At 68.2% G+C, this 24,473-nt stretch overlaps 2 protein-coding genes across 3 annotated transcripts; one reads left to right on the top strand and one right to left on the bottom strand.

Annotated features, from left to right (window-relative positions):
* Positions 1 to 2,003: 2,003 nt before the first annotated feature.
* Positions 2,004 to 6,159, bottom strand: DLX3 (distal-less homeobox 3). Its single transcript, XM_039700648.1, has 3 exons — positions 5,339 to 6,159; positions 4,454 to 4,644; positions 2,004 to 2,362 (listed from the first exon to the last, which is right to left on the bottom strand). The coding sequence occupies exons 1-3, from the start codon at positions 5,655 to 5,657 to the stop codon at positions 2,045 to 2,047; spliced, it is 828 nt and encodes a 275-aa protein (XP_039556582.1). The 5' UTR covers positions 5,658 to 6,159; the 3' UTR covers positions 2,004 to 2,044.
* A 6,335-nt stretch (positions 6,160 to 12,494) lies between these two features.
* On the top strand, positions 12,495 to 24,079 carry ITGA3 (integrin subunit alpha 3). Of its 2 annotated transcripts, XM_039700594.1 has the most exons (25): positions 12,495 to 13,084; positions 13,172 to 13,254; positions 13,708 to 13,957; positions 14,682 to 14,765; positions 15,167 to 15,374; positions 15,815 to 16,008; positions 16,290 to 16,378; positions 16,494 to 16,630; positions 16,730 to 16,816; positions 16,897 to 16,964; positions 17,044 to 17,180; positions 17,434 to 17,580; positions 17,654 to 17,751; positions 18,789 to 18,954; positions 19,038 to 19,106; positions 19,366 to 19,445; positions 19,537 to 19,614; positions 20,005 to 20,107; positions 20,496 to 20,666; positions 20,763 to 20,876; positions 20,981 to 21,094; positions 21,733 to 21,831; positions 22,099 to 22,224; positions 22,761 to 22,907; positions 23,115 to 23,253. In XM_039700594.1, the coding sequence occupies exons 1-24, from the start codon at positions 12,889 to 12,891 to the stop codon at positions 22,869 to 22,871; spliced, it is 3,009 nt and encodes a 1,002-aa protein (XP_039556528.1). In that variant the 5' UTR covers positions 12,495 to 12,888; the 3' UTR covers positions 22,872 to 22,907; positions 23,115 to 23,253. The 2 variants fall into 2 exon arrangements, with proteins under 2 accessions (XP_039556528.1, XP_039556527.1); XM_039700593.1 differs by lacking the exon at positions 22,761 to 22,907 and having other exon boundaries at positions 23,115 to 24,079.
* The last annotated feature ends 394 nt before the right edge of the window (positions 24,080 to 24,473 follow it).

Here is a 24,473-nt window from a genome sequence, read left to right as displayed (position 1 = left end):
CCCGGGGTGCGGCGGTGGCTCCCGGCCGTGGGCAGCGCGGCACCCGGCATTTACATAATCCCTGGGTATGTAACCCGCCGCCTTCCTGGGTTTTTTTTTCTGCTCCTCCAAATGAAAAAAAAAAAAAATTATATTTAAAAAAAAATGTATAAAAACTAAACCGAAACCTCCTGACGGCGCGGAGCTCCCGGCTCCGGTTCCTTCTCCCGGGGGCTGGGAACGGGCACTCGGGGCTGCGCTTTTGGGGGGATTTGGGGCGGGGTGGGAGGGAAATCCCTGCGTGGCTTTGGGACCGGGGGACGCGTCTGGGGACACCGAGAGCGCTGGGGCCTCCCCGGGGGACCCGAGCGGGGTTTGGGGTCCCCGCGGCCATCGGGGGTGATGGGGACAGCCCTGGGGGGTGATGGGGTCCCCACATCCGTGACACAGCGAGGGGGACAGCGGGGACAGCAGGACAGGGCCACCACAGCCCTGGACACCCCGCGGGGGTTTTGGGGGTCACGGCAGCGCCCCAAGCCCACAGCGCCGCGGGGAGCGGGTGGATCCCGTGGGGTTTTGGGATTTTGGGAGGGTTTGTTCTGTCCCCACCTCGCTGTCCCCAAAAGGGGACATCGGGGCAGGGCTGGGAGCTCGCTGGTCCCCGTGGGAGCAGCGGGAGGGAAGCGCCGGGGTCCCGCGGCCGTTTGGGGAATGCTCTGAAAACCGGAGAAAAAAATTCCTTTTCCTGCCCCAAATTCCCTCTCAGCAAGACCAACATCAGCCGGTGCCGCCCCGTGCCCAGCTGTCCCCCAAAACGGGGATTAAATCCACATTTCATGGTGGAAAAACCCCAAAGCCTGCTCTCCAAAACCCTCCAGAACCCGGGGAAAATCGGAGCTCGGAGCTTTAACTTCAGAATTTTCGTTAATGAACATTTCCAGCCCGGCTTTGGGTCCCGGGAAAGGAGCAAAGGACACTCAGGGACACCCGAGGGGGGTTCCCATCAACCAGGGGGGGGGATTTTCCTTAGGAAAAAAGAAAAATTATAGACAAAAAAAAAAAATCAGACCGAAACCAGTTTGGTTTGGAACAACTTTATACAAACGAACCTTATGTACACTCCCTTTTTTTCCCCCCAAAACACCCCTATTTATAGAAGGCAACATAAATAAATCCCCGGGACTGTACAACACTATGAACACTCCTTAAAACGGCACTTTCTGCTTAAAAAAATAGCGGTATTCTCTTAAAAAATAGGAAAGAGCTCGGTTATTTTTTTTTTCCTTTAAAATAAGTCGTCGATTTCCTTAAAAAAGAGGCATTTTCGCCGTTCCTTTACCCACAGCTGGAGGCACAGCCAGAAAACGGAGATGAGCACGAGTTTTTCCTCTTCAAACAATAACTTAAACCCATTCCTGAACTGCTTAAATATTAAAATATTTCCCTCCCCACACCCCCCTACCCGATTTTTTTATTTCATTTTAAACCACCAGTTTCTGGTCTGAGCATGGTCCCGGGTGATTCCGGCCGGGGTGAGGGTCCCGCTTTGCTCCCGTGACCCCCAAAACCGCCCCCGATTTGGGAGCCGGGGCCGAGCGCTCGGCTGGGGACAGACACGCCCCTGTCACTGTCGCGACAGCGGTGACACCGCGCCTCCAGCCCGGCGGGGTCACCCCGACAGCAAAGCTCCGGCGAGGGTGGCATCGGGGACTCCGGGGGCCAAATTTGCCGGGTGGGGCGGGGGGGTGAAGGGGGTGATGGAAAATCTCGGGAAATGAAAACGTGCAGGAGGATTTTTCCAGCTTTTCCTGCGCCGGGAGCGGAGGGTTGGGAGCCCTCGCAGTCCTCTGGTTCCTGAGACGAGCGGGGCGAGCAGCGAGGATTTCTAGGGGTGCGCGGGGGGGGTTCCTTTCCTTTGGTTTGTTGCTGTTGTTGTCGGTGGTGGTTTTTTTTTGGTGTTTTTTTTTCTTAGGAAAAATCAGGAGACAAAACCAAACCAGCGCGGGGAGTGGGGGAAAAAAGGAGGCCAAGGAGTTGTGCAGCGTCTCTGAGCCCTCGGTGCCCGTCAGTACACGGTGCTGGGGGGCCCGGGGGACGGGTGGTGCATCGGGGGGGCCGCCTGCGCCTGCGGGGGTCCGTGGGGGCCGCTGAGGCTCTGGGGGTGGTACCAGGGGTTGTGCTCCTCCAGGAAACCCGGCGAGGAGCTGTAGGGCAGCGGCTGCGGCAGCGGGGTGCGGGCGCTGCCGGGGCTGTCCCACACCGGCGACGGCGGCGAGTTGCAGGCCATGGAGTCGCTGTTGTTGGGGCTGTGCTCCAGGGGCACCTCGCCGTTCTTGTAGAGCTTCTTGAACTTGGAGCGCCGGTTCTGGAACCAGATCTTCACCTGGGGGGGCAGGGAGAAGGGTCAGAGAGACGGGAAGGAGAGGGAGGGTGGGGTGGGTACGGGGAAAAGGGGCAGAGAGCCGGGATGGGCACAGGGAACAGGCAGAGAGCCGGGATGGGCACAAGGAAAAGGGTCAGAGAGCTGGGAAGGAGCAGGTAAAAGGGTCAGAGAGACGGGAAGGAGAGGGAGCCGGGATGGGCACAGGGAACGGGCAGAGAGCCAGGATGGGCACAAGGAAAAGGGTCAGAGAGATGGGATGGGCACAGGGAGAAGGTCAGAGAGCCAGGAAGGAGCAGGGAAAAGGGTCAGAGAGCCGGGATGGGCACAGGGAACAGGGTCAGAGAGCCCAGATGGGCACAGGGAAAAGGGTCAGGACCTGGCATGGGAATGGGAGAGATGGGATGGGCACAAGGAAAAGGTCAGAGACCCGGGAAGGCAGCAGGAGGGTGGAATGGGCACAGGCAAAAGGGTCAGAGAGTCAGGATGGGCACAGAGAAAAGGGACAGGACCTGGCACAGGAATGGGAGGGATGGGGCAGAGGGGAGGGGACAGGGATGGGTGGTTTGGATCGTAGGGACACTGGGCAGGGGGGTCACGGGCAGCCCAGAAATACAGGAAGGGACATGGGGTCCACAGGGACCCCAGAGACACGGGAGGGGACGTGGGGGTCACAGGGACCCCAGAGACACGGGAAGGGACATGGGGGTCACAGGGACCCCAGAGACACGGGAGGGGACGTGGGGGTCACAGGGACCCCAGACACACTCCGGCCCATAGGAAGGGACACAGGTGGCACATGAGGTGCCACGGGACATCATGGGGACCCCACACGGTGCATGGCACGGAACTCCTGAGGACAGGGGTGTCACGGGACACATGGAGTGTCACCCTTGGTGTGAGTGTCACGGACAGGGACATCCACGGACAGGGACATTCCACGGACAGGGACACCCCGCGCTCTGGGGACAGCACCCACGTGACCGCAGGTGTCACAGGGACCCCTCTGGGGACACGGGCGTCACGAGGAGCCCGTCACGCCACACGCCGGGCGTCGGGAGCGTCCCCGCGCTGGGCGAGGCGGCGCTGGACGCCCTTGGCCCTGGGCGAGGGGCGGGGGTGGCGGTGGTTGTCACCCAAACAGGATGTCCCTCTGGGAGAGGGTGACGCGCTCCGTCAGCCCTTTGCCGAGTGCTCCCGATTGCTTCATCGCCCAAGGGAGGAGGAGGAGGAAGGCCAAGGGCGGCACAAGGGCGCCGGCGCCGGCCCCGAGGCAGGGAGGGCACCGCGATGGGCGCGGGGGTGTCACGGGCTGCGGGGACAGCGGGGACAGCGCTCCCCTGCCACCCGCAGAGCGAGGGGGATTTGTCCCCGCTCCAGGCAGGACCCCAAGAGCGGGGGTTTCACCCCGAATGGGGGCGGCTGGCGGGAGGAGGAGGAGGAGAAGCCCTTCCCGCACGTCCCGGCTCTTCCAGTCCAGCCTGCAGGGCCACCCCAGCGCTGGGGACAGCGGGCGTGGAACCGGTCCCCAAATCCCTTCCCCTGCACGAACCGAGCGGGATGGGGCAGCCAGGGCCGGGGAAACCTTGGGAAGTGCGGGCAGCAGGAGCAGGGAGCCGCAGGTCCCTGCTGGGGCAGGATTTGGGGTCAGGAGCTGCTCTGCGGATGGGGTGTCCCCAGAACCCCACCCCCAGCAGCCCGGCTGGCCCGGGACTCGGTGCCCCACATTCCTGGGACAGCGGGTGTGCCGTGACCCGGGACTGGCCCGGTGCCGGGGCGGGATCCAGCCCCCAACCCCGGGCACGGGGAGGTCTCCAGAGGGAGATAAACCCTGGTTCATCCCAAAATAAACCCCAAAACCGCCGAGCGGGACACGCGGGCTCCCCTCTCCCTGCTCCTCCATCCTCTCCACCTTTCCCTGGGATCTGCTCCAACAGGGAAACCTCACCTGGAGACCCCACGGCAACTCCATCCCTGCGACCCCCGCGAGCCGAGCCCTTCCCAAACCCGGGGTTTACGGGGGGGTGGCAGCTCCGGCTCCCCCTCTGCGGCCCGCGGGGGGGTTTGGGGTGTCGGGGGGGGCTCAGCGCTCACCTGGGTCTGGGTGAGCCCCAGCTGCGCCGCCAGCTCGGCGCGCTCGGGCAGCGCCAGGTACTGCGCCTTCTGGAAGCGGCGCTGCAGGGCGGCCAGCTGGTAGCTGGAGTAGATGGTGCGGGGCTTGCGGATCTTCTTGGGCTTCCCGTTGACCATCCGCACCTCGGGCTCCGGCTCCTCCTTCACCGACACTGCGGGAGGGCGCGGGGCGAGGCGTGAGGGGCTCGCAGGGCAGCCACGCCGTGCCCGGCTCGGTGTCACCCCGTGCCCGGCTCGGTGTCACCCCCTGCCCGGCTCGGTGTCACCCCGCGCCCGGCTCGGTGTCACCCCGCTCGGGGTGCTGGCATGCCCCCGTCCCCTGTGACAACCTCCGGGACACCCCTGGGACGTGTCCCAGCTCGGATCCGTCCCGCTGCGTCCCCACGGGAGCGGCTGAGCCCCGACAGCCGCCAGCAGCCCCTGTCCCCAAGGCGGGGACACCCGGAGGGGCACAACCCCACAAAGACCGGGGACACCCACGAGGGGTAAAACCCCACAAAGATCGGGGACACCCAGAGGGGTCAAACCCCACAAAGCCCAGGGGTTAAACCCCACAAAGCTCAGGGGTAAAACCCCAAAAAACCCAGGGGGGGTTAAACCCCACAAAGCCCGGCGGGGGGTCAAAACCCACAAAGTCCGGGGATCAAACCCCACAAATCCCGGGGGCCAAATCCCACAAAAACCCAGGGGATCAAACCCCACAAATCCCGGGGGGATCAAACCCCACAAATCCCGGGGATCAAACCCCACAAATCCCGGGGGGATCAAACCCCACAAAGCCCCTCCGCGGCCCCGCGGGAGCGGCGGGGCGGGCCCGGTGCCCCCGGTGCCCCTCTCCGTCCGTACCTGCCTCCTGCGGCGGGAGCTGCTGCTCCCTGAAGTGCCCGTACTGGCGGTACGAGGGGCTGTAGGAATACTCGGATTTGGGCGAGTAGGTGCCCGCGGCGCCGATGCCGTTGAGGTTGAACTGCGGGTAGGGGTAGTGGCCCACGGGCTGCCCGTACGACTGGCCCGGGTAGTAGTCGTGCTGGCCCGTGTAGTAGCCCAGGTCGGTGACCGAGGACTCGGGCAGCGTGGGAGAGTCCTTGGAGGCTGCATGGCAGCTCAGCGAGCCCGAGAGGTCCGTCAGGATGCTGGAGAGCTTCTTATCGAAAGAGCCGCTCATGGCGGGGAGGGGGCGGCTGCCTGCCCGCGCCGGGGACCCCCCAACCTGGCGGCTGCCGCGGCCTGGAGCGCCCCGAGCGGAGCCGGAGCCGCGGCTGCTTCGAGAGGAGCCACCGAGAGACTGTGCCCAAACCTCCGGCCCCGGCCGCCTGCTTAAAGCCTTTAATTAGGGAGCAGGGCAGGGTGGGTGCGCATTCCGATTGGCTCCAGAAATATTGCCTGGGAGGCAAAATAGGCTCCTGCCTCCTCCTGTGTGGGTTTTTTTTTTTCTTTCTCTCTCTCTCTCCCTTCTTTTTTTTTTTTTCTTCTTTTTCTCTCTCAAGAAACAACAAAGAGTGGGTGAAGGAGGGTGAGGGAATAAATAAAGTGTGCAGGGTGCTGTCTGCAGGAGGGGGGTCCTGGGGACACAGGGGACACGGCGGGGGCAGGACGGGGCTGTTTACGAGGGAACTTTGGGGCTCTGGGGGGATTTTTTGGAGGATTGTTTATAGAGTTTGTTGTGGAGCAGGGAAGGGGGGTTGGGGTTTGGGACTGGGATGGATCCGTGCTTGGGGCTGGGGGTTTTAGGGGTTTGTTTATGGCCCCCCCCCCCCACTTCTCCCCTGCTCCCACCTTGTCCCAGCGGCGCCCCCCAGGCCAACACCACCCCCAGGCAGAGCCCCCCCGGAGGATCCTCCCGTACCCCCCACCCTGCCACGCTCCCCCCGCGCTGGGGGCACCTCGGGGCGGTGACACCCCCGGGGGCCTGTGCCCCTCTCCCACCCCCACTCAGAGCCGCGACCCCTGTGCTGCCCGAGGACTCCCAGCAGCGTGACCCACCGGGGGTCGCGGGCCAGGCCTGGTCCCCCCCCGGCCCCCCCCCGGGCTGTCCCCACCGCCCCCAGCAGCGGCGAGGGGGGGCTTTGCAAGGGGGGGGGGGTTTTTGGGGAGGGGTCTCTGCTTCTACGGGCAGGAACTTCCCCTGACAGGAACAGGGGGGCTGCGGGGGCGGCTGGGTCGGTGACCTGGGCAGGGCGGGGCAACGGCTCCGCCTGGCGGCCACGGCGGGAACTGCGCCGCGCGCGGGGCCGCGGGTTCGAGTCCCGGCACCGCCAGGAACGCGGGTTCGAGTCCCGGTACCGCCAGGACCGCAGGTTCGAGTCCCGGCACCGCCAGGACCGCGGGTTCGAATCCCGGCACCGCCGGTTCGAGTCCCGGCACCGCCGGTACCGCCCGGGCCGAGGGGGAAGAGGGAGAAAAACGGGGAATGGGAAAGGAGCAGGAATGGGAAGAGGGGAATGGGAGCAGGAATGAGAAACAGGAACAGGAATAGGAATATAGAAATAGGAATAGGATAGGAATACTAATAGGGATAAATAGGGATGGGAATAAGAGTAGGAGCACGGATAGATAGGAATGGGAATGCGCAGGAAGAGGAGTAAGAATGCATAGGGAGAAGAACAGGAATACGAGTAGGAATAGGATTAGAAGCAGGAATGGGAATGAATAGGAATAGGAATGAGAGCAAGAACAGGGAAAGGACAGAAATAGAAATAATAGAAACAGAAAGGAAGGGAAATTATAGAAGCAGAGAGGCAGAAATGAAGAGAGCAGGGATGAGTGCCCAAGGGGGCACGAGGCCGAGCACTGCCTCGCTTCCCACGCGGGAACTGCAGCCGGGGACCCAGGAATCCATTCCGAGGGGACAGAAGCGTCTGCGAGCGCCCAGCCCAGCCCTGGGAGCTGCGCCGGGGTTCCCGGGGAGGTTCCCAGGGTCCCCGGGAGCCGCTGGGACATCCGCGGGTCCCCAGCCGGGCTGTCGCCAGGGCTGGGCGCCGCCGGGAGCGGCTCCGCGGCAGGAAAAGCCGGTTGTGGAGCTGCGGGCCGGGGAGGGCAGCGGGGCCGCAGGGGGAGCGGGTCCGGCCAGTCCCCGGCCGGGCTGGAACTGGGAGCTCCGGGGCTCCGGGGCCGCACCCGCGGAACCCCAGAGCCGGGAGCTGAGGGTGGGGAGGGACTGGGGGTGCCCCCCCCGACCCCCCTGTCACCCCCCAAAGCTAAAGGGTTTCCTCCACGTGTCCCCCCAAAAAGGCCGGGGGGGGGTCGCGCAGCCCGGCAGTGTCCCCGGGAGCCCCCGCGTGTCCCCCCAGCCCCGGCACAGCCGCGGGGGTCGGGCTGGGGGGGTCCCCGAGCGCCCCCACCCCCACCCCCAACCCCACCGAGCATCTTCGGGTCAATGGCGTCACCTCGTGGCCTTTCGGGGCAATGACACCGCGGGGTGACGTCATCGGTGTCACCGGGGGGCGAGGGGCGGGGCCGGGCGTGGGGACAGGGGAGGGGACAGGGGAGGGGACAGGGGAGGGGACAGGGGGGTCCCCGTGCCGGGGCCGCGGTGTGTGTCCCTGCTGCCGTCACCCTTCCCAGCGGCGGTGACCCGGGAGGGGACACGGGGCGGGGGACAGCGGACATCCTGCAGCCCCCCCAGCCCGGATTTCCCGGCACGGCGGGAGCGGCTCCCGGTGACCTTTGCCGGGGTGGGCACGGTGACACCGCGGGGACGCTGCGGTGTCCCCAGGGCCGCCGCCGTGTCCCCTCGCTGTCCCCGCGGGGGCGGGGCTGTCCCGCTGCCGCTCTGGGGGTCCCGCCGTCACCTCCTGCCTGGGGGGGGGGGTCCCTGCTCTGTGCCGGGGCTGTCCCGAGCCCGCGCCGCCGCCGTGGGGGCGGGGCGCACCTGGAGGGGGGTGGGGGGCCGGCAGAGGGATCCCCCCCCTGGGGAGGGGGCTCCGGGTTTGGGGGGTGGCCCAGAGCCCGGCTGGGGGGGGGTCTCCCGCTCGTGGGACACCCCCGCTCTTTGCCACACCCGGTACGGGCGGGGGTCCCGGTGACACCGGGGGGGGCTCGGAGCCCCTTTGGGGGGTGACCCCTCCCCAGCGGAGCGCTCCCGGCCGGCGCCAGCCCCCAGCGCGGCGGCGGCGGAGCCCCCCGCGCCCCCCGGTACCGGCGGGGCCCGGTGCCCGGGAACCTGTTGGGCCGCGGTTCCTGCCGCGGGCACGGCCCCACAAAAGCGCTTTTCAGCCGGGGCAGCCCCCGCGCCGTGTCCCCGCTGTCCCCGCTCCCGGTGCCGCTCCCGGTGCCGCTCCCGGTGCCGCTCCCGGCCGGGCATTGCCGTCCGCGCCGGGCGAAGGCTCCGCCGCAGGGCTGGGCTGCCTTTGTCCGCCTCAAGGGCACGGTTTCTGCTGGATCCCCGTCCCGCGGCTCTCCCGCCTGCGGGGGGCTCCTCGGAGACCCCCGGGGCTCCCGTTTTTCCCGGGGGGGCGGCGGGCGGGCAGCAGCTGCCGGGCCCGGCGTGTGCCGCATTCCAGGGATGCATTCGGGGCCGTGGGACGCGGAGCCGCTCCCCGCGGGGCTCCGGGGGCTGCGGGACCCCCCCGTGCCCGGGGGGACACGCGGGCCCACCCCCGCCGCCGGGCCCTGCCCGCCCCGGTGCTACCGGGGGGCACCGGGCGGGGGTCGCGGCCGGCACCGGGACAGCTCCGGTCGTGCCTTCCCGGGAACGGCCCCGGGGCGGTTCGGGGGGGCTGTGACAGGGACGTGCCACCCCCGCACCTGCGCCACGTGTCCCGGCGTGTCCCGGTGGGGCGCGGAGGCTCCGCCGGCCCCGGGGCCGGAACCCCCCCGGGCATTGGGGGTGCTCTCCATGCCGGGGGGGGCCCCGGGGGTCGCGGCCCGGTGCCGGGCGCGGCCGCGGTGCCCCGAGCCCGCAGGTGCAGGGTGGGGACAGGAAAGGGACATTTCCTGCCGCCGCTCCGAGGGGGGGTCCGCGCTCTTTGGGGGGGCTGGCTCCCGTCCTGGCCGTGGGGGCGGCGGCGGGACCGGAGGGGCGCTCCGGGGGCAGCGCCGCCGCTCCCGAGCTGCCGGGCGGGGCCGGGGCGCTGCCGGAGCCCCCCGTTCCGTGCCGTGCCGTGCCGTGCTGTGCCCAAGCAAAGGTTTGTTTGCTCGCTCCTCCCCGGCCAGGTGAGGCTCTTATCAGCGCTCCCGACATTACCGAGCTCCGCCGGCCGCTCCCACCGGGAGCCGCTCCCGCCGGGAGCCGCTCAGCCCGGCCCAGGGGAAACTGAGGCACGGCTGATCCCTTCCAGGAAAGCCGAAGATCCCCCCAAACTCTGCGGGCAGAGGGGAGGCAGCGCCCAGACCTGCAGCGCTGTGGGAGCGGAGGCTCGGCTCGGGGCTCGGGGGTCTCCCTGGCTGCAGCTGCTGCTGAGGAGAGCGCGCTCTCCTGGCTGCGAGCCCGGCTTTCCCTCCCCCGGCCGGGCTTTTGCGGATTGCTGGAGCTGGCTGAGCTCCCCCTGCCTTGGCCCGAATCCGCCGGGGTCCTGCGGGGCTGCGGCTGCTCGGCAGGAGGAGGGGAACGGACGAGGGGCCGTCCGTCCGTCCATCCATCCATCCATCCATCCATCCATCCATCCATCCATCCATCATCCCTCCAGGAACCGCCCCCCTCTCCCGGCCCCTTCCCCGCTGGATTTCCGTGCCCGGGACCCCCCTGGCAAACACGGAGCCCCGGGGGCGGGGGGCGGGCCGGGCCCCCCCTCCTGCTCCTCCCTCCCCCCGGAGCGTGGTGGGAGATGGGTGAGGGGCTTCCTGGGGAGGGGGCTGAGGTGCCCGGGTGGGATTCTCTGCCATCCTCGCCTCTCCCACCCCAGGGGGGGCCGCAGTTTGGGGTGCTGGTGCCCGGAGCCTCGCAGGGCCCCCCCTCCCAGCTGAGCCGGCGCTGGCAGGGAGCCCCCCCGGCTTCCATCCAGCCCCCCCCCGCTTCCATGCAGCCAGGGCGGATTAGGACGGAGCACGGCCTCGCATTCCTGCTTCCCTCCCGTCCCGGCCTCCCCCTCGTGCCGCTCTGACCATCTCCGGCACAAGCGCAGCTCCCGGTGCCCCCGGGACCGCTGCCACAAACTGCTCCCGGCCCCCCCGAACCCCCGCTCCGCTCCCCGGGATCCCCCGGGTGGGGGCCGCCCCTGGGTGCCCCCCCTGCTCGGGAAGGTGCCGCACTCCCCCTTTCCCAGGAGCGGAGCTGCGGGTGGGCTGCCGTGCCGTGCCGTGCCGTGCCGGGAATCTTGGCTGGAGGCAGCGGCATGCCGGAGCTGCTTGCCTTGGGTGGGCTCCCGCCCCCCGGGACCCGCGGGGACCACCGGGGGAGCCTGGGGGCGCCGCCGGGGCCGCGGGTCCCGCTGGGTTTTGGGGTGTGGGGGCAGGACCCCCCCAGCTCTGAGTCACGGCAGCTGCCCTGAGTCACTTCCCCCCCAGGTAAGGGGGGACAATGGTGCCCCTTGTGCCCCCCCTTGCAGCCGGGGGGGGCAGATTCCTTTGTGCCGAGCTGGCATCACCAGGAGCCGTCACCCCCTCCTTCCCTTCCCGCTTTGCGGCACCCCCGTCCTGGCATTCCTGCGGGGAGCAGCCCCCCCGGGACCCCCCTTTTGGGGTGAGCGGTGCCAACCCCCCCCACCTGCAGCCGCGGGCTGACTCAGCCGGCCCGAGGGGGTCCCGGCGTGCCGGGGCGGGGGCTGCCCGGGGCCCCGCATTCCTCCTGCGCCTGGGCTTTGAGTCAGCGCCCGGCCCGCCCGGACGTGCCCGCTGCGGGCCCCGCATTGCTCGGCTGCCCGGCGCTCCCTGCCCGCGGGGCTGCCCGGGGCCCGCGGCGCCATCCATGTCGGGGGGCGGGCCGGGCCCCCCCTCCTGCTCCTCCTCCTCCTGTCCTGGCTGGGATGGGGACAATGGGGACAGCGGCTCTCCTCCTGTCCTGGCTGGGGACAAGGGGGACAGCGGCGCTCCTCCTGTCCTGCCTGGGATGGGGACAATGGGGACAGCGGCGCTCCTCCTGTCCTGGCTGGGATGGGGACAAGGGGGACAGCGGCGCTCCTCCTGTCCTGTCCTGCCTGGGGACAAGGGGGACAGCGGCGCTCCTCCTGTCCTGGCTGGGATGGGGACAAGGGGGACCGCCCCGCTTGGCTCTGTCCTCGCTGGTGGCCCTGCTGAGCACTGGCCGGCTCGGTACACCGGTGCCCCGTGAGCAGCTCTGGGTGCCGTGTCACCCTCATGTCTTGTGTGCCGTGTCCTGGGTGCCATGCCCTGTGTGCCGTGTCCCCCTCATGTCCTGGGTGCCGTGTCCCCTCTTATGTCCTGAGTGCCATGTCCTGGGTGCCGTGTCCCCCCGTGTCCCTCTGTGTCCTGGGTGCTGTGTCCCCGTGTCCTGGGTGCTGTGTCCCCGTGTCCTGGGTGCCATGTCCTGGGTGCTGTGTCCCCCCGTGTCCCGCCTGCCAGAGTGAGGCGCTTCCTCCTGTGTCCTGGGTGCTGTGTCCCCGTGTCCTGGGTGCCATGTCCTGGGTGCCGTGTCCCCCCGTGTCCCGGCTGCCAGAGGGAGGCGCTTCCTCGCGCAGCCCGGCCACCTCACGCCATTGTCCCGGCGCTCCCGAAGGACTTCCCGGCGGAAAGGCTGGCCCTTCCGGAGCCCTGCGGCCGTGCCAGCTCCCTGCCAGGGCCACGGGCCTTGCCTGGCGTCCCCGGCATCTTCCTTTGGGGTGGGGGTGCCTTCAGCATCACCTGAAGGGGCTGGGGGCACATCCAGCCTGGAATGCCAGTGTCCCCATGGCACTGCCCTGCCTGGGGGAGGTCACCCCCGGGAGGTGCTGCCTGTCCTGGGGCAGCCCCGAGCTGCCCGAGCCCCTCCGGGCTGGGGGTGTTTGTGTCACATGAGGGGTGTCCATCCCACACGAGGGTGTCCGTCCCACATGAGGGTGTCTGTCCTGGATGAGGGGTGTCTGTCCCACCCGAGGGTGTCCAGGGCTCTGTCCCCCGCTGTCAGCATTCCCTGGCGCTGTCGGCCGGACACGCCGCAGCTGTGCCGGGCTGCGGACGGATCAAAGCCCGCCCGGGGGGGCCGGGGGTGTTTACACGGGCGCTGTTTAGGGCAGCCCCTCCCTCTTGTTTTCCCCGCCAGCGCAGCGAGGTTTTGGGGGGGGGGTGTCACTGTGACCCCTCTTCCCATCCCCATGCGCAGGGATGGGGGCTCAGCCATGGGAGGGGGGCTGGCAAGGAGTGGGGGAGCAATGACTCTGTCAGTCTGTCCCTGAGGCTGTTTGGGGTCCCTGTGTTCCCTTCCAGCTCTGGAGAGGGGGCTGACCCCGTTATTTGGGGGTGTCAGGGTGTGACAAACTCTGGGGAAGCAGCTCCGGTGTCCCCTCCCCAGGGCACCCACCAAAATGAGCTGGAGGGCTTTGGGGGGTTGGGCCTGGCCCCCCATCACCCACCCCCGTGCCCCGTTTGTGCCCCCCAGGCTGCTGGTGGGGGCCCCCCAGGACGCGGAGCCGGTGAACGGGACGCGGACGGGCGCGGTGTACGCCTGTCCCCTGAGTGCCACCACCCGCGACTGCCAGCGCCTGGCCATCGAGCTCAAGGGTGGGTGACCCCCCCCCGGGGTGTGCGACCACCCCAAAACCCCCCCAGGAGCGGGGACCCCCTCTCAGGCCGGCTGTTCCCCCACAGATGAGCCGGACAAGGCCATCATCGAGGACATGTGGCTGGGGGTGACAGTGGCCAGCCAGCGCCAGCCACCGGGGAGGGTCCTGGTGAGTCGGGGGTGCCAGGGGGCTTTGCACCCCCAGAGCCCAGATCCTTGCACACCCAGACCCCAGATCCTTGCACACCCAGATCCTGGTTCTTTACACACACAGGAGACACCCCAAAGGTGTCCCCACACCTTTGGGGTGTCCCCCGAACCTCAGTGTCCCCGCTGTCCCCAGGTCTGTGCCCACCGCTACACACGGGTCCTGTGGTCAGTCCCTGAGCCGTCCCCTGTCCCTGGGCTGTCCCTGAGCTGTCCCCTGCCTGTCCCCGCTGTCCCCAGGCCTGTGCCCACCGCTACGCACGGGTGCTGTGGCTGTCCCTGGGCTGTCCCTGGGCTGTCCCTGAGCTGTCCCTGGGCTGTCCCTGAGCTGTCCCTGTCCCCAGGCCTGTGCCCACCGCTACACGCGGGTGCTGTGGCTGTCCCTGAGCTGTCCCTGAGCTGTCCCTGTCCCCAGGCCTGTGCCCACCGCTACACGCGGGTGCTGTGGTCGGGCGCCGAGGCGCAGCGCCGCATGGTCGGCCGCTGCTATGTGCGGGGCAATGACCTGCGCCTGGACCTGGCCGACGAGTGGCAGACGTACCACAACGAGATGTGCAACGCCAACACCGACACCGACGAGACCGGCATGTGCCAGATGGGCACCAGCGCCGGCTTCAGCGCCAACATCATCTACTTCGGGGCGCCCGGCGCCTACAACTGGCAGGGTGAGGGTCCTTGGGGGGCACAGGGGGGACCTGCCACCCCTGGGGTCACCCCTTCTCCTGGGGGTTCCGCTTACCTTTGGGGACACTTGCTTTCCTGGGGATTTGTGCCCCATGGGACCCCCATGGGACCCTGTTCCCAAGGTGCCCATGCCCCCGTGGGACCCCGAGGTGCCCATGCCCCCGTGGGACCCCGAGGTGCCCGTACCCCCCATGGGACCCTGAGGTTCCCGTGCCCCTGTGGGACCCCGAGGTGCCCGTGCCCCCGTGGGACCCCCGGTGCTGCGGGGTGACCGAGGTGCCCGTGCCCCCGTGGGACCCCCATGGGACCCCGTTCCTGAGGTTCCTGTGTCCCCGTGGGACCCTGAGGTTCCCATCCCCCTGTGGGACCCCAAGGTGCCCGTGCCCCTGTGGGACCCTGAGGTTCCCATCCCCCTGTGGGACCCCGAGGTGCCCGTGCCCCCGTGGGACCCCGAGGTGCCCGTACCCCCCATGGGACCCTGAGGTTCCCGTGCCCCTGTGGGACCCCGAGGTGCCCGTACCCCCCATGGGACCCTGAGGTTCCCATCCCCCTGTGGGACCCCGAGGTGCCCCTGCCCCCATGGGACCCCGAGGTGCCCGTGCCCCCGTGGGACCCCGAGGTTCCCGTGCCCCCGTGGGACCCCGAGGTGCCCGTGCCCCCGTGGGACCCCCGGTGCTGCGGGGTGACGCCCCCTCCCCTCTCCAGGCACGGATTACATGCTGCAGCGGGAGACGTGGGACCTGCACGACTTCTCCTACCCCAACAAGAGGAACGGCAACACCTACATAGGTGGGGGAGCCCCGGGGGGGCTTGGGGCGAGGAGGAGGGGGTGGATTTAGGGGGGTGGTGGGGCTCAGGGAGGCTTGAAGACCCCCCTGGGACGGTGAGACTGGGGGGCAGTGGTGACATTGGGGTGACATCGGGCGTGGAGGGAGAAGGGCTGACGAGGAGCTTTGGGGGCTGCGAGCTTTGGGTGTGGACGTTAAAGGCACGAGGGACACGTGGGGACACTTAGGGACACTTAGTGACACTTAGGGACACTTAGGGACACTTCAGGAGGGTGTGAGCAGTTCCCAGCGCTCCCCCCGAGACACCCGGCGCTGGAGGTGCCCAGGGCGGGGTGCGGGGTCTCGGGGGGCACACGAGGGGGTCTCGGGGGTCCCGTGCCCCCCCTGACGCGGCCCCCGCAGGGTACACGGCCGAGGTGGGCAGCGCGGTGCTGCAGCGGGACGCGGTGACCGTGGTGACGGGCGCGCCGCGGTACCGGCACACCGGAGCCGTGCTGCTGCTGAGCCGCGGCGCCCGGCAGACGCTGAACCGGAGCCTGCTGCTGCCCGGGCCGCAGGTCGGCTCCTACTTCGGCAGCGCCCTCGCCCTGGCCGACCTCAACAACGACGGGTGAGGGGCCTCGACCCCCGGCTCACCTGGGGCACCCTGGGGCTCACCTGGGGCACCCTGGGCTCACCTGGGGCACCCTGGGCTCACCCAGGGTGAGGGTCTCACCTGGGATATCCTGTAGCTCCCAGGGGTGGGGGTCTCACCTGGAGCACCCTGCAGCTCCCAGGGGTGGGGGTCTCACCTGGGACATCCCACAGCTCCTGAGGGTGAGGGTCTCTCCTGGGATATCCTGTAGCTTCCAGGGGGTCTCACCTGCAGCTCCCAGGGGTGGGGGTCTCACCTGGGACATCCCACAGCTCCTGAGGGTAGGGGTCTCACCTGCAGCACCCTGCAGCTCCTGGGATCCCAGCTCTGGGCTGGGGAGGTTTTTTTGGGGTTTTTTTTGTGTCTCCAGGCCGTGTCACAGCCCCACCCTGAGCACCCCGCTGCTGTCCCCGCAGGTGGCAGGACCTGGTGGTGGGGGCCCCCTACTACTTCGAGCGGAAGCAGGAGGTGGGGGGCGCGGTGTTCGTGTACATGAACGAGGCCGGGGGCTTCCAGCAGCTCCCCAGCCTGGTGCTCACCGGGCCCAGCTACTCCGGCTTCGGCTTCGCCCTGGCCAGCGTCGGGGACATCAACCAGGACGGGTTCCAGGGTGAGCTCTTTCGTGGGGAAGCGCTTTTTGGGGAGCCACGGGGGGGCTCAGGGAAGGAGGGGGTGTGGGGGGGTCTCTGGAGAGGTGTGGGGTGAAGGGGAGGAGATGGGGGTAGGTTGGAGGTCCTGATTGCCCCGTTATTCCTTCTGTCCATCCCTCCCTCCCACCTGTGCTGAGTTTGGGGGGTCTCACAGGAAGGGGGGACCCCACACATGGCCGGGGCTGCCTGGCTGGGGCTGGAGTTTGGGGTCTGGGGGCTGACCCTGCTCTTGTCCCCCCAGATATCGCCGTGGGGGCTCCTTTCGAGGGGCCTGGCAAGGTCTACATCTACCACAGCAGCGCCCAGGGGCTGCGGGACCGACCCCGGCAGGTAACGGCCCCGGGGACCCCCAGGCCTGGACCCCTCCCCAGATCAGGCCTGTGGACACCCCCCGAGACCCCCACTCCAGGGCACCGGCTGAGACCCCCCTGCCCCCCAAATCCAGGTGATCAGCGGGGCAGAGCTGGGCCCCACCAAGATCAAAACCTTCGGGTACTCGCTGAGCGGGGGGCTGGACATGGATGGGAATTCCTACCCGGACCTGCTGGTGGGCAGCCTCAGCGAGAGAGTCGTGCTGCTCAGGTACAGCCACGGGGACAGGGGACAAGTGTCCTGCCACCCCTGCCACCCCTGGGGCGGGCATGGAGCAGGGGGGCTCAGCCCAGCCCAATCCCTGCCCAGAGCCCGGCCCGTGATCAACATCCTGGACAAGACCTTCACGGTGACCCCCAGCAAGGTGGACCCTGCCCAGTGCACGCCCAAGTCCTGGTGAGTCCCAGGTGTCCCCGGTGTCCCCGTGGCTGCTGGTGGCACCCCTGGCTTGGCTCACACCCCCTTTGTCCCCGCAGCATGACGGTGACCCTGTGCTTCTCCTACAACCAGAGCGCGGGGGACCCCAACTACAGCGAGAGGATCAGTGAGTGGGGGTGCTGGAGGGACACGGGGACATGGGGACACGTTGTGGGGGGTGTTGGACAACTGGTGCTGTCCCCCAGCCCTGCAGTACACGCTGGAGGCCGACAAGGACCGGCACCCGCCCAGGGTCAGGTTCTCGGGGTCCCAATCTGCCACCTACACCGGGGACTTCTCCATGCCCGACACCCGCTGCCAGTCCCAGGAGCTCCTGCTGGTGGTGAGCGTCCTTCCCTCCATCTATCATCCGTCCTTCCCTCCCTCATTCCCTCCCTCCATCCATCCATCATCCATCCATCCATCCATCCATCCATCATCCATCCATCATCCATCCATCCATCCCTCCATCCCTCCATCCCTGTGATCACTCTCTGGGGTCTCTCACTGGCTGCAGCAGCAGAGGGGTTCCCCAGCCGTGGCTGGAGCTGAGTTTGGGTCCAGGCAGGGTCTGTGTGTGGTTCCCACCCCCGCAGGACAACGTCCGGGACAAGCTGCACCCCATCGTGCTCTCCATGAACTACTCCCTGCTGGAGAGGCCCAGAACCTTCCAGCTGGGCCCCCACTCCCTGGACGCCTTCCCCGTCCTCAACCAGGACCAGTCCCACGAGAACGAGACCAAGGTGAGCCGGCGGGGGGGACACCTGGGGTGCCCCGGGGGTGGCAGCCGCTCAGGGGACGTCCCTGTCCCTGCAGATCGAGTTCCAGAAGGAATGTGGCTCCGACAACCAGTGCTACAGCAACCTCCAGCTGCGGAGCAGCTTCGTCACCGAGCAGAACCAGCCGCTGCCCAGGTGACACAGAGCGTGTCCCCTCATCCCCCCGGGGGTGTCCCTTTGGCATGGGGCATCCCTGTGCCACGTGTGTCCCCATACCACGTGTGTCCCTGTACCACATGTGTCCCTGTACCACGTTGTATCCCTGTGCCATGTTGGTCCCTGTGTCATGTGTGTCCCTGTGCCACATTTGTTCCTGTGCCACAGGATGTCACTGTGCGACGTTTGTCCCTGTGCCACGTGTGTCCCTGTGCCAAGTGTGTCCCTGTGCCACGTTGTGTCCCCATGCCATGGGATGTCCCTGTGCCATGGGGTGTCCCTGTGCCACCTTGTGTCCCTGTGCCACCTTGTGTCCCTGTGCCACGTTGTGTCCCCGTGCCATGGGATGTCCTTGTGCCATGGGGTGTCCCTGTGCTATGTTTGCCCCTGTGCCAGCTTGTGTCCCTGTGCCACGTGTGTCCCTGTGCCACGGGATGTCCCTGTGCCACGTTTGTCCCTGTGCCATGGGATGTCCCTGTGCCATGGGGTGTCCCTGTGCTATGTTTGCCCCTGTGCCAGCTTGTGTCCCTGTGCCATGGGATATCCCTGTGCCACCTGTGCCACGGTGCCACGTGTGTCCCTGTGCCACGTGTGTCCCTGTGCCACGTGTGTCCCTGTGCCACGTGTGTCCCTGTGCCACGTGTGTCCCTGTGCCACGTGTGTCCCTGTGCCACGTGTGTCCCTGTGCCACGTGTGTCCCTGTGCCACGTGTGTCCCTGTGCCACGTGTGTCCCTGTGCCACGTGTGTCCCTGTGCCACGGGATGTCCCTGTGCCACGTTTGTCCCTGTGCCATGGGATGTCCCTGTGCCACCTGTGCCACATGTGTCCCCATGCCACGTTGTGCCCCTGTGCCATGTTGTGTCCCTGTGCCATGGGATGTCCCTGTGCCACCTGTGTCCTTGTGCCACATTTGTCCCCGTGCCACGCGTGTCCCCATGCCACGTGTGTCCCTGTACCATGTTGTATCCCCGTGCCACGTGTGTCCCGTGCCACGCCGACCCCGCTGTGCGCGCAGGGTGAACGGCACGCAGGTGCTGCAGTACAGCCGGGACGTGCGCAAGCTGCACCTGAGCATCAACATCACCAACGTGCCCACGGCGCCCTGGAACGGCGAGGACGCCCACGAGGCCCTGCTGAACGTCACCGTGCCCCCCAGCCTGTTGCCCTCCTCCGTCCGCCCGGTACGGGGGGCACTGGGGCCCCGAGTCCCCCCGGGAGCGGCCGGGCTCGGCCAGGAGCTTCCTGACCCCCTTGTCCTCCCCAGAGCGGAGCCTGCACCTTCGGGGAGACGGTGCTGTGCGAGCTGGGAAACCCCTTCAAGAGGAACCAGAGGGTGAGAGCTGCCCCTGCTGCCCCCACCTGCCCTGAGCTGTGCCCACCTGCCCCCAACTGCTCCACCTGCCCCCAGCTCCCCCTGCTGCCCCAGCTGTGCCCACCTGCCCCAGCTGCCCCAACAGCCCCTGCTGCCCCCACATGCCCCAGCTGCCCCCAGCTGTGCCCACCTGCCCCCAGCTGCCCCAGCTGCCCCTTGCTGCCCCCGCCCTTCCGGGGGGCTCAGCAGGGCTGAGTGCTCCCTGTGCCCCTGCGTGCAGGCAGAGCTGACCATCACCTTCGAAGCCATCGGGATCATGCTGGACACGCGGGAGGTGGCGGTGTGGCTGGACCTGTCCACGTGAGTGGGAAGGGCGGGGACGGGGGCAGGGAGGGTCCCGGTGGCACCGGGGAGGTGCCCATCCCGGTGCCCCATCCCGGTGCCCCGGCAGGCAGAGCACCCAGGAGGATCTGCAGCCCGTGCTGGCCAAGCTGCTGGTGGACTACAGCATCCAGTCCTCGCTGAGCATGTGAGTCCCCTGCACCCTCTGTGTCCCCTGCACCCTCTCTGTGTCCCCTGCACCCTCTGTGTCCCCTGCACCTCTCTGTGTCCTCTGTGTCCCCTGGACCCCTCTGTGTCCCCTGGACCCTTCTGTGTCCCCTCCACCCACTCTGTGTCCCCTGCCCCTCTCTGTGTCCCCTGCACCCCCTCTGTGTCCCCTCCACCCTCTCTGTGTCCCCTGCACCCTCTATGTGTCCCCTGACCCCTCTGTGTCCCCTGCCCCTCTCTGTGTCCCCTGCCCCTCTTTGTGTCCCCTCTGTGTCCCCCCCCCGAGTCTGGCTGTGCCAGCGCTCCGTGTCCCGGGCCCGGGGCAGCCGTGGGGTGTCCCCTGTGCCCCTCACGCCGTTCCCGTTCCCAGAGCCTCCTCCCACATCCAGTCCTACTTCAGCGGGACCGTGGTGGGCGAGTCGGCCATGAAGCAGGAGCAGGACGTGGGCAGCCCCCTCACCTTCGACTTCCAGGTGAGCTGGGCAAGGCCGGGGAGGGAGGGAGGCGGATTTGGGAACGGGGAGGGAAGCGGATTTGGGGACAGGGGAGGGAAGTGGATTTGGGAACGCGGGAAGGAAGCGGATTTGGGAACGAGGAAGGGAAGGGGATTTGGGAATGGGGAGGGAAGCGGATTTGGGAATGCGGGAAGGAAGCGGATTTGGCAACGAGGAAGGGAAGGGGATTTGGGAACGGGGAGGGAAGCGGATTTGGGGATGGAGGTGGATTTGGGGATGGAGGAGGGAAGTGGATTTGGGAATGGGGAGGGAAGCGGATTTGGCAACGAGGAAGGGAAGGGGATTTGGGAATGGGGAGGCAGGCAGATTTGGGAATGCTGGACTGCCCCTCCCGCCCTGCCTGCAGGTGACCACCAAAGGCGAGTCCCTGGGCACGCTGGGCACCATCCTGCTGGGGTTTGAGTGGCCCTACGAGATCCCCAACGGCAAATGGCTCCTCTACCCCACCGAGATCCTGGTGAACGGCAACGAGACGTGTCACCCCCCCGGGGGGCTCGTCAACCCCCTCAACCTCACCGTGAGTCACCCACTGCCCCCGGGGCGTGCCCCTGCCCCACCACGGGGTCCTTCAGCCCCCCGGCACGGCCCTGACGGGGTTCGTGTCCCCCCTCAGCTGCTGCAGGACCAGGCTCCAGCCCGGCAGAGGCGGGAGCTGGAGCCCCCCGAGCCGGGTGAGCCCCCTGTCACCTTGGCCACCGGCCGGCGCCCGAGGTCCGAGGCGGTGCTGGTGAGTGGGGGCTGCAGGGGCAGGGGGGTTGGGCAGCACATCCCCCCTCCCGGGTCACTGTCCCCGCTGCTTCCCGGTGCCCCCCTGACCGCCGTGTCCCCCAGAGCTGCTCGGCGGGCACGGCGCGCTGCGTGTGGCTCGAGTGTCCCCTGCTGCACACGCAGCTGCCCTCCAGCTTCAGCCTCCGCGCCCGCGTCTGGAACAGCACCTTCATCGAGGTCAGTCGGGGCTGCGGGCTCGGGGCTGGGCTGGGGCGCTGTTAAACCGGGCCCCGGCTCTGCCAGGGCTCGGCTCAGCAGCTCCAGGCACCCCCGTGTGTCCCTACTGTCACCTGTGTCCCCCCTCTGTCCGTGTGTCAGCCATCAGCCATGTGTCTGTCATCGTCCATGTCCCCATCATTGTCCATGTCCCCTCCTTCATCCATGTCCCCTCCCTCATCCATGTCCCCGTCATCATCCACGTCCCCGTCATCAAGGTCAGTCGGGGCTGCGGGCTCGGGGCTGGGCTGGGGCGCTGTTAAACCGGGCCCCGGGTCTGCCAGGGCTCGGCTCAGCAGCTCCAGGCACCCCCGTGTGTCCCTACTGTCACCTGTGTCCCCCCTCTGTCCGTGTGTCAGCCATCAGCCGTGTGTCTGTCATCATCCATGTCCCCATCATCATCCATGTCCCCATCATTGTCCATGTCCCCATCATCATCCATTCATCCATGTCCCCTCCCTCATCCATGTCCCCATCATCATCCACGTCCCCATCATCATCCACGTCCCTCTCATCATCCACATCCCCTCCCTCATCCAGTGCTGTCCCCTGTGTGTCCCATGCTGTCCCTGTCCCTCAGCGTGTCCCCCTGTCCCCAGGAGTTCCGGGACTTTGACCGTGTGAAGGTGGCGGGCACGGCCACGCTGTTCCTGCGCTCACAGGTGCCCACCATCAGCATGAGGAACCACACGGTGCGGGTGAGCCACGCCGGCCCGACCGGGCTGGACTGGGCTGGACTGGGACAGACTGGGATAGACTGGGTGGGACTGGGACAGACTGGGGCACACTGGGCGGGACTGGGACAGATTGGGGCACACTGGGTGGGACTGGGACAGACTGGGATAGACTGGGCGGGACTGGGACAGATTGGGGCACACTGGGCGGGACTGGGGACCACTGGGGCACACTGGGCGGGACTGGGCCACTGGAGCCCCGAGCCCCACGAGCCCCTTCCCACCCCGCAGTTCTCCGTGGACGTGGACTCGGAGCTGCAGGAGGAGCAGCCGGCCGAGATCGCGCTCTGGCTGGTGCTGGTGTCGGTGGCAGCGGGGCTGCTGCTGCTGGGGCTCATCATCCTCCTCCTCTGGAAGGTGAGGGGGGTCCCAAATCCCCTTCCCGGGCAGGAGGGGGTGCAGGAGCCGCGCTGGGACCCGACGGGCTCGTGTCACCCGTGGCCACCTCCTCCCTGCCCGGCGAGGGGTGCGAGGCACTCACGGCTGGAGGAGTGTCCCCTCAGCTGGAAGGTGTCCCCCGCGGGTGACAGGTGTCCCCAAGTGGCAGGTGCCCCCCCGGGAGGAAGATTCCCGGCTGGAGAGGGAGGAGGAAGAGGAGCAGAGACATTCCCAGCGTGTCTTGGGGTGCAAAACACTTTGGGGTGTGCGCCCAAAGCGGGGCTGGACCTCCTTCCCTGTGGCTGTGCTGCAGGGATGGGGGACCCCCAGAGCCCCCGGGGGGCTCCCCCAGCTGCTTGAAGCCCCCAGGAGGGGTCGCTGGGTCCGCAGGACCCCCCACCCCACGGCATCCCTGTGGGGCATCTCCCTGCCCCGCTCCCCCCACCTGCGGGGGGGGTACCCAGGACCCCCCCAGCCCCTGTCCCGCCCCCCTGACCCTGTCCCCTTCCCTGCAGTGCGGGTTCTTCCGGCGGGCCAACACCCGGGCCATGTACGAGGCCAAGGGGCAGAAGGCGGAGATGAGGATCCAGCCGTCGGAAACCGAGCGGCTCACGGACGACTACTAACGGGGGGCGCGCCCCGTGCCCCCCCGGGCCCGCCTGGTAATGCCCCGTGGGGCCGGGCTGCGGCGGCGTCTTCCTCCTCTCCAGCCTCCTCTCCTCTTCCTCTGTCCCGCAGGGTCCCTCCGGGCTCTCCAGGATCGCCGCTCCCTTTGCTCTGCTCTCCGCCGCCTCGGGGGTCTCTCTGCCTCTCCCGGACCCTCTCCAGCCCCTCACTGACCCCGTGTCCCCTCTGTGTCCCCCCCGCAGTGTGACTTTTTCCAGCGGACCCGCTATTACCGGATCATGCCCAAGTACCACGCGGTGCGGATCCGGCAGGAGCAGCGCTACCAGCCCGGGGGGCTCCTGCCCCGCCGCCGCCGCAAGAAGCTCTGGGTGACCAAGTGGCAGGAGCCGGACAAGTACTACTGACCCCCAGCCCCCGCCCGGCCCCTGCCAGGGGGGCTCTGACTTTGCACAAGCGCATCTCCCCCTGCCCCTGCCCCTCGGACGCGGCCGCCGCCGGCCTTGGCTCCCGCAGCCCCTCCCGGTTGTCCCGGGGGGTTCCCGCAGCCCATCCCGCTCACCCAGGGGGCTCCCGCAGCCCCTCCCGGTTGTCCCGGGGGGCTCCCGCAGCCCCTCCCGGGGGGCTCTTGCACGCTCGTGCCTTGCACGCTTGTGGGGGCGACCCCCCAGCTGTGCCCCCTGCCCGCCCCGCTCCCCGAAGTGCTGCTGGCCCCACCGAGTGCCTTCCCCCCCCCCGGCGCAGACACTCCGCTCGCCGCCTCCCTGTGCCTTGTCCCTTGTCCCCAGCCTCCCTGGGGACACGGCCCGGCCCCTGGGGACACGCTCGCCGCCCTCCCCTCGGCAATGGGTGCGGGACCCCTCTGCTTTCCCCGGGGGGTTTGGGGGAGCTCGTTCCCTCCTGCACCCCCTCCTCACCCCAGACCCCGCGGGGGTCTCCCCCTCCAAACTCCGCGGGGGTCTCCCCTGCCGACCCCAGACCCCGCGGGGGTCTCCCCTGCCGACCCCAGCCCCCTCCTGCTGTTCTCGCCGCTTTGCCTCGGGGGGTGCAGCGCTTCAGGCCGTGTCCCCCCCATCCCCGCCCCGGGGGTCGCTGTCCCGCCCCGCGGGGTTAAATTATTCCGTGTTTCGGTTTTTCGGTGTCGAGCCCCGGCGTCCGCTCGGTACCGGGGGCGGCTGGCGAGGGGGTCCCGCGCCCCCAGCCCCCAGCCGGCCCCGGAGATGAGGAACCCGGGGGGGTAACGCTAGGGTTGGGGTGGGCTCAGACCCCCCAAACCATCGGGAAAGGCTCAAAGACCCCCAAAAACACCCCGGGAAGGGGTCTGGGACCGCCGAGGGGCTGATGGGAGCCCCGGTTATGCAAATGAGCGCCGCTGCGTCAGCGAGGGGCGGGGTTAGCCCCAGGATGGGCGGGGCCAAGAGCAGAGCGAGCGCTGATTGGCCGCGAGGCGCGCGATGATTGACAGCGGGGCCGGTAGTATTAACTCCATTAGGGGCGTGGCTAACGGAGATTGACAGCGGGGCGGGCAGCATTAACTCCACTGAGGGGCGTGGCTAACGGAGATTGACAGCGGGGCGAGCAGCATTAACTCCACTGAAGGGCGT

Source organism: Passer montanus, unplaced genomic scaffold, assembly GCF_014805655.1.
Source record: "Passer montanus isolate IOZ18808 unplaced genomic scaffold, ASM1480565v1 scaffold142, whole genome shotgun sequence".
Classification (NCBI taxonomy): Eukaryota; Metazoa; Chordata; class Aves; order Passeriformes; family Passeridae; genus Passer; species Passer montanus.
The sequence above is the reverse complement of the archived record's forward strand: the minus strand, read 5'-3'. Positions and strand labels throughout refer to the sequence as shown.

Excerpts from the sequence above, each read along its gene's own strand:
- DLX3 (XM_039700648.1), bottom strand. The coding sequence starts at position 5,657 with ATGAGCGGCTCTTTCGATAAGAAGCTCTCCAGCATCCTGACGGACCTC. Across the intron at positions 4,645-5,338 it reads GCTCCCGCCGCAGGAGGCAG|TGTCGGTGAAGGAGGAGCCG; the intron begins GTACGGACGGAG and ends GCCCTCCCGCAG. Across the intron at positions 2,363-4,453 it reads TGGGGCTCACCCAGACCCAG|GTGAAGATCTGGTTCCAGAA; the intron begins GTGAGCGCTGAG and ends CTGCCCCCCCAG.
- ITGA3 (XM_039700593.1), top strand. The coding sequence starts at position 12,889 with ATGAGCTGGAGGGCTTTGGGGGGTTGGGCCTGGCCCCCCATCACCCAC. Across the intron at positions 16,965-17,043 it reads CAACTACAGCGAGAGGATCA|CCCTGCAGTACACGCTGGAG; the intron begins GTGAGTGGGGGT and ends GCTGTCCCCCAG. Across the intron at positions 19,107-19,365 it reads CCTTCAAGAGGAACCAGAGG|GCAGAGCTGACCATCACCTT; the intron begins GTGAGAGCTGCC and ends CCCTGCGTGCAG.